A 13218-nucleotide genomic window follows, 5' to 3' on the forward strand; every position below is an offset into this window, starting at 1 on the left:
TGATTAGTTTCCACCCATTGCTTCTTGTTCTACCCTCGGGTGCTTTGGAGAATAGTTCAACTCCCTCGTCTTTGTGGTAACCCCTGAGATATTGGAACATATCTCAACCTAGCTATTCCAAAATATTCATGCATTGTTTACTTGTAGATTTGCTTGTATGTTTGAAATCACTTCATTCACTTGCACTGAGTTTCAGCAAGCAGATAGCCTGTTTCAATGAAAAGGCAATGCTTTATCAAAATCTGAGGAAGCAATCCATTCCAAAAGGGTAACACTATAATTCATGTTGAAAGCAGTGTTTCATTTCTATCAGACTTAACACCCATACCAGAATCAGCCAGGTGATTTTTAGCAAATTTAGATGGAAATTTAGCATAAGTCTTAGTGAGCAATGGCTTAGTCTTGTCATTCTCATGTTAAACCCAGTTTTAGTTGTGCTTTTGTGATAGTGAAGTCATGAACACCGATTTTTATAAAGTAAGATCAGCAAATCCTTGGTGTATTTATAAAAATCAGTATCAATTATTTTATATGTATGTATGTATGTATGTAAGTATACATGGGGTGAATTATAGGTTGGACACTTGGGACTAATAGGTGTTGGGAGTTTTTTTAAAGTAAACAATAGGTTTAGGAAAGCAAGCAAACATCTTGTTGGACTCTATAAAAGAATTCAGGGTTATGAATAATTCAAGACTGAGCTGGAATCCATTTTCCATTTTATTATTTAAATTGAATTAATATTCCATCTTTCTTGTTATATGTAAGATGGACCTCTCGAGTTAATTTATAAAAACAATGATCCCATTGTGCTCATCTAAAACATGTATATATGTATATGTATGTATAAACACTAAATGTCCATAATAATAGTGTTATGTAAAAAAAATAATGCAGAACAAGAGTAATACTAAAGGGCCACCATGAGTGAGCTATTGGACAGCACTACTTGGTCTGTTGTGTGGATACTTGGGTGGTTTAGGGATGGGGAATTTTTTGATGGGTGGAGGTGTGTTTGCAGATTGTTATGTATGTTGGGCCTGGTCTCTGGGTGTTATGTGAATTTCGTTGTATGTGAAAACTGTGTATATACATACAATGACAATAAAGTGAAGTAAAGTTAATTTCAAGGAATATTGTTTAATTTCTTTTAGATAATTTTGCACAACAGTTACAAAATATTTTTTTACAGAGATAGTATTAGCCTCGACTTGGAAGCTATTTATGGTCAGGTTGGTTCTGGACAGGAGACCACCTATTCTGGAAAAAGCAAAGAAATACTTCTGTGATATTACCATGAAAATGACATGGATATGTCCTTGCAGTCTCCAAGAAATCAAGTTCTACTTGAAGGAAAATTTATTTTTATTAGTAGAAATAAAGTAATAATATACTTAATTGTTATTTTTATTATAAAAATGGGGCAATTTGGAAAAACAATTAATGAAAGCAAGGATTAAATTAACCATCACCTCAGCCAACCCAGGTAATTTGAAGAAACAAAATAATATGTCTTAATCTATGCATGCATAATGAAAGACTCATACTTTAACCATAATACTCACTTCCATGTGTGCTTTGATGTCTCAAAATATATGACACAACTGATGTTTAAATGTGAAGGCTGATTGGTTGTTCCCTTTGAAAAAACTGTTTAAATATGAGCCAAACAAAGAAAAATCCTTGAACTACCAAGGCTTCTGAAGCAAACCATCCAACAGAATTATCAAAGGTAAGCTTATTCGTTTTCTCAAGTTATTGTTCATTTTCATTATTTGCAGAATAAAACTGTAGTCAAATCAAGACATATATAACTGACATATAAGTACAGTTTTCCTTCTGAAATGGCAAAAATGAATCAACTAGTACTTTTATATTTAAACATATTTCTCAGTATTATTTATTTTATGTTTAAAATAAAGAATCTAATAAAAGATTTGAACTTCTAAAACAAAATATGTTTCTGAATTTCAATAATACTTACATTCACTTTGTGGGAGTATTCAAAATTTGCCTTTAAGTTATTGACATTTCTTTATTCATCCTTAACATTTAATTAAGTGCTACTTTGTTTCACATATTTCCTTATTCCTTTCAATGATCAAGCAGGCTTTAGTTTAAAGTAGCGTTATCAACAAGTTATCTAATGTTAAATTTATATACAATATATTTTGTGGGTTCATAAATTCACAAAAAACTACAGATAATTTAGATTTTATGTTTTAAGTTATAGAACCTGTATAAAGATATTCCACAGGCAATTTCAAAGGCAAGCATATCACCCTAATATATTCTCTTATTGGATGTCATGGAAATCTTCATTCTGTTTATTCAACACAAGCACTTTAAAGTTAGTAGTGACAAAAAGGATTGGTTTGTATGTCCTAAGCAAATTTTGTCAGAAATAGAAACAGAATTGAATTCAGGAAAATTTTGAATTTTCAGGATGTGAAATATATTAGAAAGAGTCTTCAGTGTATACAATGATCTGGGAATGTGTTGGTTTTGTCTTAAAACTAAGGAAACATACTGTGTGTGTATTCATGCCAAGATACAACTTCAGGAAATATCCACTATAATTGCCTTTTTCCGTGAACCTAATAAACTAAGCACTTGAAGGTTCATTAGTTTCAATGGAAAGGTGATATTTTTCCTGTGTTCTAACTACAACCATTGTTATTCTTCAGAGATACAATATTCCCCTTTACACCTAAAAATTAATAGTTTTAACAGTTCATCAAGAAATATAAATATATATATTTTAGGCTTCATGCTATCATAAGACAAAAATATTTCTTTTTATGCTGTAGGATTTTTCATGAGAAAGATGGAGAGCTGGACTTTGGTTATGTGCCTCTTAAGTACTGCATTTGCAATCCCAGTAAGTCTTATTAAGTAGTGTAATCTCAAAGTATTGAATTAACAGTTCATGACAAGTGAAATAACTACAATGAATATTCAGGTTTAACATCTTTTACCACATTTGGGAATAGAAAACATAGTGCCCCTCACATTTCCCGCATATCCCAAAATTATAAATATCAGTATTTTATATAGACTTTTTTTTAAGCTGGCCAGAACTGCTTCAAACAGGAGCGTCAGTACTGTTTGAATTAGTCGCTCTTAGTTGCCTGCCATCTTTAGTCCCTAAATAATTTTAGCCTATTCTAGGCTAATAAAGATAGCATCTGGAAATCAGTGCTTCACTATTCACTGATCCTCCCCCCCCCCCCAAAAAAAAGAAAAAACCTGACTAGTCGCAATACTATTAGTTGATAAAGGGGATAAGGTTGGAAATGGCAGAAGAGTAAACCAGAAAAGTCTGGAGTATTTAAAATGAACTGGGGAGCTGGAAATTGGGACAAACCAAGAGAACGGGTACAGATAGAAGAATGTCTAGGACTGTATCTCAGAAGGAAATGTTGGTCTTTGGAAAGCTCAGGAATAAAAGGGGAGTATATATACTTGCATGTAAAGGGAAGTATATATACTTGCATGTAAAGGATAAAATTAATCAACGGCGGAGTTCTGCTGAGAAGACAGTGTTAAGGAGGAGTATTAGTATTGACATTAACCTATAGTAATATCTGTATATTTCTTCCTTTATACACTTTGCTTTATATCCATATATTTTGAGATTAATACCTTGCTTCTATACCGACTGTGGCTTCAACAAATTGTTTCCATTTTAACTTTCAGAAATAGGTTTTTTTTTAATCCAATCATTTTTACTAGGGCATTGAATTTTACAAAGGAGAAATCCACAGAGACTATTTCTTTACAATCACTTAGTTGTAAAGGCCAACCTCCTCTTCAATGCAGAAGCCAATGAAAACACACCAAGTGGGCACTGTTCAATTTCCACTTGAACATCATCAGTGAGTGTGAGCCCATCACCTGATTCCATTGTAAAATTTCTCTTACTTTTAGGATTTTTTTTTCAACATTCAGTTAGAATTTGTCTTCTAGTAACTTAATCCTATTATTCTGTGTCTTGCACATTGGAAAAACAAATAACAGGTCTTAATCATTTTTCATTGTGCCATCATTTCAAATATTTGAAAAGCATTATAAGCCCTATCAGTTTTCTCTTTTCATGAAATTCTAGTTCTTTCACTGTTTTAAAGGTTTGGTTTTTAACCCGCTCTTGTTGCTCTTCTTTAACTCTTGCTGCTCTTCTTTAAACCCTTTTTTTCTGAATCCTTTTAATATGCAACATATAGAATTAGACCCAATATGAGAGATAAGATCTGACCAAAATGTGGGTAAAAAACACATTTACTGTTGATAACTATACTGAACCAAAATGGAAAGTTCTTTTCCCATTTTTTTAATGCTACAAATATTAGTCCCCTGCAATCACCTCACACTGTATCTGTTCTGTGGAATTTGTTAAAATACATAAAGGCTCAACCATATCAACAGCAAGTTATTTCATTACCCTGAAAAGTAATTCATCTGGTTTAAACTTGTCCAAAGTAAACAGACGTTCTTTAATCATGTTTCTATTAATTTCAGGCTTTTATTTTGCTGCTTCATCTTGTTCTTCACAGTTGCTTGGTGGAATATATACCCTCCATATCAGCCTCCTTGTCTAAACTGCCTAAAACCAAAAGTGATGCTTTTACAAGCAAGTTTCTCAAAGAGCTCACTTTATCAAGATTTAGTGAGATGAATTATTCCCATTTGGGATCAATACATCCCAGTTATATAAGTGTGTAGCCTTTCTGATCTTCTTTCTAATAGGTTTCCTGTGATCTGACTAGGAGACTGCATTTTTCTTTTATAAAGAAAATTTAACCCAGCTATTTACTGTACATAACAGTATCTTGAATCTGGGAACCAGCTATTACAGTTTGTTATAAAAAAAAAACTAAATCAAAATATGAGTTGAATATCTCTGCCTTTCTCTACCTTTCATCATTTTGTTTCTTAACTCAAAAGCAGGTATTAGTTGAACAGAACTGAGAAAAATAATTAAAAAATTGTTTTTGGCATCCTTTTATTAATATTTGGGTTTCAGTTTTCCTGATGCTTCCTCTAAAGTTTCAGTTATATGTATGGTAACTTCTTTCACTTTCAATATAATATATATCTTTTTCTTTTCAGATATTCTTAAAGGAACGTTTTGTTCTACTTTGTGCCATCTTATGCTGTTCATGTTTCAAAATTATTATTAATTTTGCTAGAATCCCACACTTCATAGCTCCTTGTTGTAATAGAGAGTCTTACTTTCAATTCTTTTTCCTTATGAATTTTCATCTCTAACTCCAAAGTTCAGTTTAAATGTATATTATTCAGGTTTGAAATACTATAATTGAACATTATTTTTCTTTTACTTTATACCAGTATAATTTCAGATAGTAACTTCACCTTTCTTAGCTTCTAGTTTAAAGTATATACACGTACATATATATATTTAAAGCAGTACAGGATTTGGCTTATTATTTCATAAAATGAAGAATGCAGCTATCTCAATTTACACAGCCCACTAAAGTTCCAAATATACTTACTGTTGGATATCTTAAAAATTGGAATAGGTTCTCTCTTACACTGTAATATCTCATTTTTTCCAGCTACCACAACATCCTGGTTATATCAATTTCAGTTACGAGGTAAAAAATTTAAATTTTGTGTTTCACTTGTATTCATACAGTACATGTAAAGTAAAGGATTAGAGTGTACAGGATTACTCAAAGCTAAGTCTAATGTTTCTCTTCAACTGATTTGATAACTTTTAGCAAGGAAGAGTACAGTGAATTTATACAACCTTACCTTCAGTTGAAATGACCAAGTACAAGATGTGCCGAAATTTTTACTGTTTATGATGGGAAATAAGGACAGTTTCATGAAGCACTCTATGTTCAAAGTATCCTAAGAATTAAAACAGTCTTTCAGAGCATTCCATGCTCCTGAAACAAAACTCAGTGCATTTCATAGTTTTGTCTCAAATTTTAAATAAAACCTTGGAGCACTGAAATCCAAATAACTTTATTTATATATGTACTGTGGCTGACATACTGCACTAATCTGCTTTTTTAAAGTGTTTTTGAAGCCATGGGGATTCGGAGGGGGCACATTTGGAGATGCTGTTTCCACTCACTGAAGTTAGTTGAAGAGATTAGGAAAATAGATTTTCAGAGATACAGAACAGGCCAAGTTTTTTATAGCAATAGCAATAGCAGTTAGACTTATATACCGCTTCATAGGGCTTTCAGCCCTCTCTAAGCAGTTTACAGAGTCAGCATATCGCCCCCACAGTCTGGGTCCTCATTTCACCCACCTCGGAAGGATGGAAGGCTGAGTCAACCTTGAGCCGGTGAGATTAGAACTGCTGAACTGCAGATAACAGTTAGCTGAAGTGGCCTGCAGTACTGCATCCTAACCACTGCGCCACCTTGGCTCTTATGGGTCAGGTGATAGGTAGCATGTAATTATAATTACTTTTTTGGAGGTGGGGAAGATTGGGATAAAAAAAACCCCAGAATCGTTTGAATTTCCCATTGTTCCCATGGCACAATACCCCAAAATGTTCCTAATTAGTTCCAGTGAAATATGGAATTGAAGTCATTTTGAGTTTTATTCATTCAGCATCACACTCCAAACATTCTGAAAAACATTCCAACTGTCTTGTTTTATCCTGAATTTAATTTGCATACACTTATAAACTGAGTAAGATCAAAAGAAGATTTACAGATATCAATAATTCAGTAAGGTTAATTCAGTTAGTTTTAGGGGTAAAGAAACTTGGAAACTAAGATGATTTCCAATCTTCATTTGTCAGTGAGTTGTCACTGAATTCATTAAGGTGGAGTGTCTAACAACATTCTGAATAGCCCTCCAATGCCCTAACATTTTAGCTACCTGGATTAAATACTGTTTATGAATAAGCTACCAATGCATTCTCCTCCTATCTCTTTAGTTGTTTATATCTAACATTCCTTCCATTACCAGCATTTCCACAATCTCTCACTTTATCCATAGGCTATTGTAACTGGAAATAAAATGCGATAAATCTACTTTGTTCAAACAATGCAATGGTGGCTTTTTAGTCTCTTTTATACAAAAGGAAAATAATTAACCAATGCTTAGGCACGTACAATATAGCCTTTAATTAAAAGCAGTCCGCTACCTATTTGAAAATGATGCAATTAACTACCTAAATAAAATATAATTTACTAGTAGATATAAAATATTGGCAATATACAGTATGCTTAATTCTGTAGCATGTAATATTATTAAAGACATAGAAAGGTAGCATGGAATATTTGTAAGTAATACTTGGATGCATTAAGAATGCATCTTAATAAAACCTGTTACTCTTTAAAAAAGTTGCATATTTTATATAGTCTGGGTTCACATTAAGCCAAAATAATAAAATACCACTGTAAATTATTTATATATTATATTTATATCTAGCCTTACTTCTAGATGGTGCATATAGCATTCCTTTCTCCAGTATTTTCCTATAGTAACAACTCTGTGAGTTAACTCTGAATGAGAAGAAGTAGTGGTCAACCAGTGAGTTTCCATAGCAAAATAATGCCTTGAGAACCTAAATTTTCCATCCTTATATAAAACCTTACTACTAAATAACACTGATTGAGTGTGATGTATGAAAGCCAGGCTTGTTAGAGTTCATAAATTATGCTTATGTTTGTATCTTCTAAGGTGATGACACCTTTGAAATGGTATCAGAGCATAATTGGACATCAGGTATGTCAGATATCTTGCCTTTTATGAGAAATTGTTGATAAATTCATAACAGTGACAATAATGGAGACAGAGATGGGATATACAGTTTATCTCAGATATGCTTAATTCTACATTGTTGTTTGTTTAATAGATCCTAAAATTCAAGTGATTCCCGAGGCCATGAATTCCAAATATTTATATATTTTTAATTCATTGCGTGTGAAAAATATTTCTTATAATCATAAAGGTCTAAAACAATTTCTTTAAACTACTGCAAACACAATTCTTTTGATATGCCAGAAATGCAACTGTAAAATAGTGCCAACTGTTTCTCTGCAGATTAGGAAAGTACTGACAAAATTGATATGGTATTGTTATAAGGCCTACACTTCACCCTTTTCTCCTGATAAAAATAAGAAATGGTCTTCAATGGCCTAAAATAAGAAATGGTCACAGTACAAAATAGGTGGCCCAACTGATTCTACTCAGATTAGTTTTGGGCACTCAAGTTTTCTTATGCATAAATAGAGCTATGGTCAAAATTGCAAAGTACTTCAATCTGGAGTTGATTTTCACTTGTTCCTTGTCCACATATGTGTATTCCTGATGCAATCAACCTAATGCTCATAGTCCAGAAACAAAAAATATAGGTAGTCCTCAATGTACCACACTCAATTTGGACCACAACTGAGTCCAAAATTTATGTTGTTAAATAAGTTTTGCCTCATTTTATGACTTTTCCTTCCTCATTTGTTAAGTGAATCACTGTGGTTGTTCAATAAGTAACACAGTTGTTAAGTGAATCTGGCTTCCCCATTAACTTTGCTTGTCAGATGGTTGCAAAAGACAATCAGATGACTCTGAGACACTGCCCACCATCATAAATGTGAGTCAGTTGTCAAGTATCTGAATGTAAACCACATGACCAAGAGGATTCTGCAACAATCATAAGTTTGGAAAAGGATCATAAGTCACTTTTTTCAGTGCTGTTGTAACTGTTGTAAGTCGAGGACTACCTGTAGTCAAGCAATACATAACAGTGATGCTATAGGAGAAGTTAGTATAGTTAAATTACATGTGATCAACTCATATTGTATAATAATAGCTTTTACAGCTACTATATTTCAAATAGCTGAATAAATCATTAACTTTCTTGAAGCTGCAAGAATACAATTTATAGAAATATTTGTATAACAGTATTTTGGGAAAAATACCAATCTATGTGATTTGTAGCAGTTGCCATTCTATACACATGAATAATCTTAAATTTTTCTCTCATTTCAGTATCCACGTTACGGCTATGAGCCCATGGGAGGGTGGATGCACCATAATGCAGGACCATTGATGCACCCAACTCACTTTCATGGGGTCCATGCAATACACCCAGCTCTCCATCAGATGCAGCCACAGCAGCCTCCTCAGAACCCACATTTGCAGCAACCAGGCCTTAACCCATTTGTTCAACTAAATGGGCATAATGCATTAATTCCACACTATCTGCCTATACAGCATCCACTTCAACCACAAGCAGGCGAGCATCCAATGCAACCCCAACCACCAGTAAATCCAAATCAATCAATGAACCCTCAGCAACCAGGGAATGCCAATCAGCCCATGTACCCACTACCTCCCCTTATTCCAGATACACCTCTTGAATCATGGCCAGCTGATAACACCAAGAAAGAAGAAGTGGTAAGTAATCTTTACTATAATATAGTAAATCTCCATATATATAATATATACATACACACACAGACATATATGCATATGCATAAGCATATACACATATATACATACATACATACATACATACATACATACATACATACATACATACATATTGTTTTTGTAGATTTTCACGGGTGTAGGTATGCTGCTCTTGTTATATTCGGGTCTTTTTCCATGTAAAATCTTACACGTAAAATCCTGAGTACAACAAGACCAGCATACACACACACACACACACACACACACGCATGCAATACAGGTACTCCTTGATTTACAACCATATTTGAGCCCAGAATTACAGTTGTAAATTGTGACAGTCGTTAAGTGGACCACATCAAACTTTTTTCAATAGTGGTCAGTAAGCAAACACTGTAGTTGTTAAATGCACTCATTTTCTTCAATGGGTTTTTTTTTTTTTTTTTTGCTGAAAACTGGAAGTAAATGCCACTAATCAGCAAAAAAGCTGAAAATTATGGTCACAGGAGTGCAGCATCCTGCAAAAAGCTGTAAATGTGAGCTGCTTGTCAAATGCCCAAAACACAATCACATGAGCACTCAAGGTAGTGCTGGTATGGCGGACATCAGAGCTCTGGAACTGGGTTGTAAGTAGCTCTGGGGAGATATGTCATAATTTTGAACAATCCCTAAGAGACCGGGTATTAAGTGAAGACTACCTGTAGTTAGCACTCTTTTCTGGATTCCGTATCATAACTGGTTCAGCAAAAAAAAAAAAAAAAAACCACCTGCAACGGTTATTTATATAACATTCAACATTTCTATTTATCAACTCAATTGATTTCCAGGCATTATTATTGTTTGAATGATGCCAAGAAATGAAAGAAATGCTATAAAATAGTTCTATGTCATTTAGTTCACTTCAGAGGAAAATAACTTCCATGACACAACTCTATCTTTGAATTTGTATAAAACTATCTGTTTCCGAGGTTTTGTTGCTTTATAAACAGTATGACCAGACACCTTGTAACTCATGCCACTTTTAACATGGTTTATGACTTTTATTTTAAAAAACAAAAACTGGCAATCCCAATAATCATAGTGAAGTTTCTCATAACTAAGAATCTGATTTTAATTTTGCCATCTCGGTCTTTCTTTTTCTAGGATTAAAGAATGAAGATACCAGGATTAAAGAATTGAAGATACCAGAATAGTGCAAGCAAAGCAATACTTTAGATACTGTTACATGCTCTCAAGAATCCAGAGTTTTTCTGCTGTCAGTAATAAAAGTTTCCATTAATCCAGATTTATAGAATTATAGATAGAACCAGATAAAACAAGAAAACAAAAATTGTTCAAATCAGTAATTGTGGAAGTATGATTTTTGAAGTATAACCAATAAAGTACTATAGCATCATTATAGTGGAAGATTGTCTCTTCTGTCAAAGGGGGAAACAGTGCTGCTGTTTATATGACTTATAAAATATATATATATATATATACTCATTATTCTTAGTAAATAACATATAAACACATTAAAAAGCAATGATTCAGTAATATAAAGAATCATATTGTTTAATATCAGGCACAAAGCCAACGTGTTGTTTCAAGTCCAAAAATATATAATTGGGATTTATTGCCTAAAAGATTACAAAAATATAGTTTGCATGTGTTAAAAGACAGAAAGATGAAATGAAAATAAAAATCAAAGTCAAAAAGAACGTTGGTCCTTACCTGAACGTTTCTTTTCTGCACTGAAGGCAGGAAGGGTACAGCTGTGTTTAGTCACAGCATGATTGGTCCAGAGACTGAGGGAATTTTCTTAAAGACACCATCCTTCCCTATTCGCTCCCAGTTTACTCGAGGTCAAATGGAAGAGCTGTAATCTTATGTAAGGCAATAACCAGAGACACATACAGAACCATACATACACCCCCTGACCGCCCCACACCGGGCCTACTTGAACTTCCTAGGGCAGGCTGTAGCCCCTCTCGCCTTCGCTGCAGAAAAGAAACATTCAGGTAAGGACCAACGTTCTTTTTCCTGCAGCTCGGTGGGAGGGGCTACAGCTGGGACATACCCAAGCTAAGTCCCAGGGTGGGATGAAGACCCCGGGAGAGGAGAGGTCGCCACCTGCTGAAGGACCCGATGCCTGAAAGATGCGTCCGCCGAGGCGAAACGGTCCAAACGGTAGTGTCGGATAAAGGGTGTTGGGGAGGCCCAGGTGGCCACCCTACAAATGTCCTCCAGGGGGGCCCTAGTGGCCCACGCAGCCATGGTAGCGGCACTGTGGGTGGAATGGGCCTTGATCCCCTGGGGGAGAGCCTTCCCTGAGGCTAAGTAGGCCTGACTAATGGTTTGTCTCAACCATATATCAACGGTAGCAGACGAAACTTTAGCATCTAATGTGTTAGGCTGAAAGGACAGAAAGAGTGCCTTTGACCGGTGGAAAGGGGATGTGCGCCTAAGGTAGATACGCAAGGCGTGTCGTACGTCCAGCAGGTGCCATAGGTGTTCCCTCTCGTGAGAAGGAGAGGGGCAGAAGCTGGGGAGTATGATTTCCTGCGACCTATGAAACAGGGAGTTGACCTTCGGGATGAAGGTAGGGTCTAATCTAAGGACAGCCCTGTCCTGGTGGAATTGGCAAAGGTTGTCCCTTGATGACAAAACTCCCAACTCTGATATTCGTCAAGCCGAGGTGACTGCAACAAGAAAAACTACCTTCAAGGTGAGGAATCTGAGGTGAACAATCCTCAGGGGTTCGAAGGGGGCGCCCGTGAGAGCCCTAGGTACAGTAGAAAGGTCCCATTGGGAAACGATGGACAGGGGCGGATGCAGCTTCGCTGCCCCCCTGAGGAACCACTTAACTAAGGGGACTTGGTACAAAGAATGACCATCCTCTGCCCGCACAGAGGAGAGGGCCGCCACCTGCCTATGTAGGGTGTTATGGGAAAGGCCGTGATCCAGGCCATGTTGAAGGAACTCTAGGACCTGGGAGACAGATGCATGGACAGGGCAGAGATGAAGTCTCTCGCACCAGGAGGCGAACACCGACCACGTGGAATTATATATCCGTGTGGTCGACAGTCATCTGGCCGCTTCGATGGTGGAAATAACCTTAGCCGAGAGATGAGTCCTCCCTTAGGAGGCACCAGTCAAGTGCCAGGCGGTCAGTTGGAGCCACTGGTGCACCGGATGAACTAGGACCCTCTGGCACAGGGCGATCTCCTCGTGCGGAATCCTCCATGGGAGAGATATGGACAGCTGCAGGAGGTCTACAAACCAAGGCCGCCTCAGCCAATACGGGGCTACCAGAATGATGTGGGCCCTCTCTAACATTACCTGCCTCAGGGTCCCTTGGATGAGAGGGAGGGGAGGGAAGGCATAAAGGAGTCCCGGAGGTCAAGAGCTTCTGAGTGCGTCTGTCCCCTCTGCATTGCGCGCTGGGAAGCTGACCACTGACGGGGAATGTGCTCTAGACTGATCTAGGCCCCGGGCCAGAGAAGGAGATCTGCAATGCCTATTATCAGAGTGGGATCTAGATACCCTTTGGGAGGACCAGTCCCTTTGAACTAACCCTGATGTGATGCCCCTAGAGATTGCTGAGGCGATGAGCCTTCTGATGCTCTCAGGCAGGAGGTCCAGATCCTCCAGGTCCTCCTCCAAGGGTCGCATGGGAGCCGTACCCTGGGGAGCTAGAAGAGAGGGAGGTAGATAACCCCCAGATCCCCTATTTGAAGGCTTGCCACCCCATCCCTAAATGATCTAGGGGAGATGGGGGGAGAAGGGGAGGTCACCTGCCTGCAAAGTCTAGCCGGGGAAACAGAAGAGGAAGAAGGA

At 36.6% G+C, this 13218-nt stretch overlaps 2 protein-coding genes across 6 annotated transcripts in view; one reads left to right on the forward strand and one right to left on the reverse strand.

Annotated features, from left to right (window-relative positions):
• The window catches only part of ARHGAP6 (Rho GTPase activating protein 6), a 269632-nt gene that overhangs the window by 88513 nt on the left and 167901 nt on the right, over positions 1 to 13218 (reverse strand). The gene's annotated exons all lie outside the window — the stretch shown is intronic.
• Positions 2811 to 10555, forward strand: AMELX (amelogenin X-linked). The gene is made up of 5 exons (XM_087726723.1): positions 2811 to 2881; positions 5577 to 5615; positions 7672 to 7716; positions 8980 to 9563; positions 10543 to 10555. The coding sequence occupies exons 1-5, from the start codon at positions 2819 to 2821 to the stop codon at positions 10553 to 10555; spliced, it is 744 nt and encodes a 247-aa protein (XP_087582849.1). The 5' UTR covers positions 2811 to 2818.

The sequence above is a fragment of the Thamnophis sirtalis genome, unplaced genomic scaffold (assembly GCF_051295495.1).
Source record: "Thamnophis sirtalis isolate CommonGarterSnake01/CBP01778 unplaced genomic scaffold, rThaSir2_p1.2 scaffold_12, whole genome shotgun sequence".
NCBI lineage: Eukaryota > Metazoa > Chordata > Lepidosauria > Squamata > Natricidae > Thamnophis > Thamnophis sirtalis.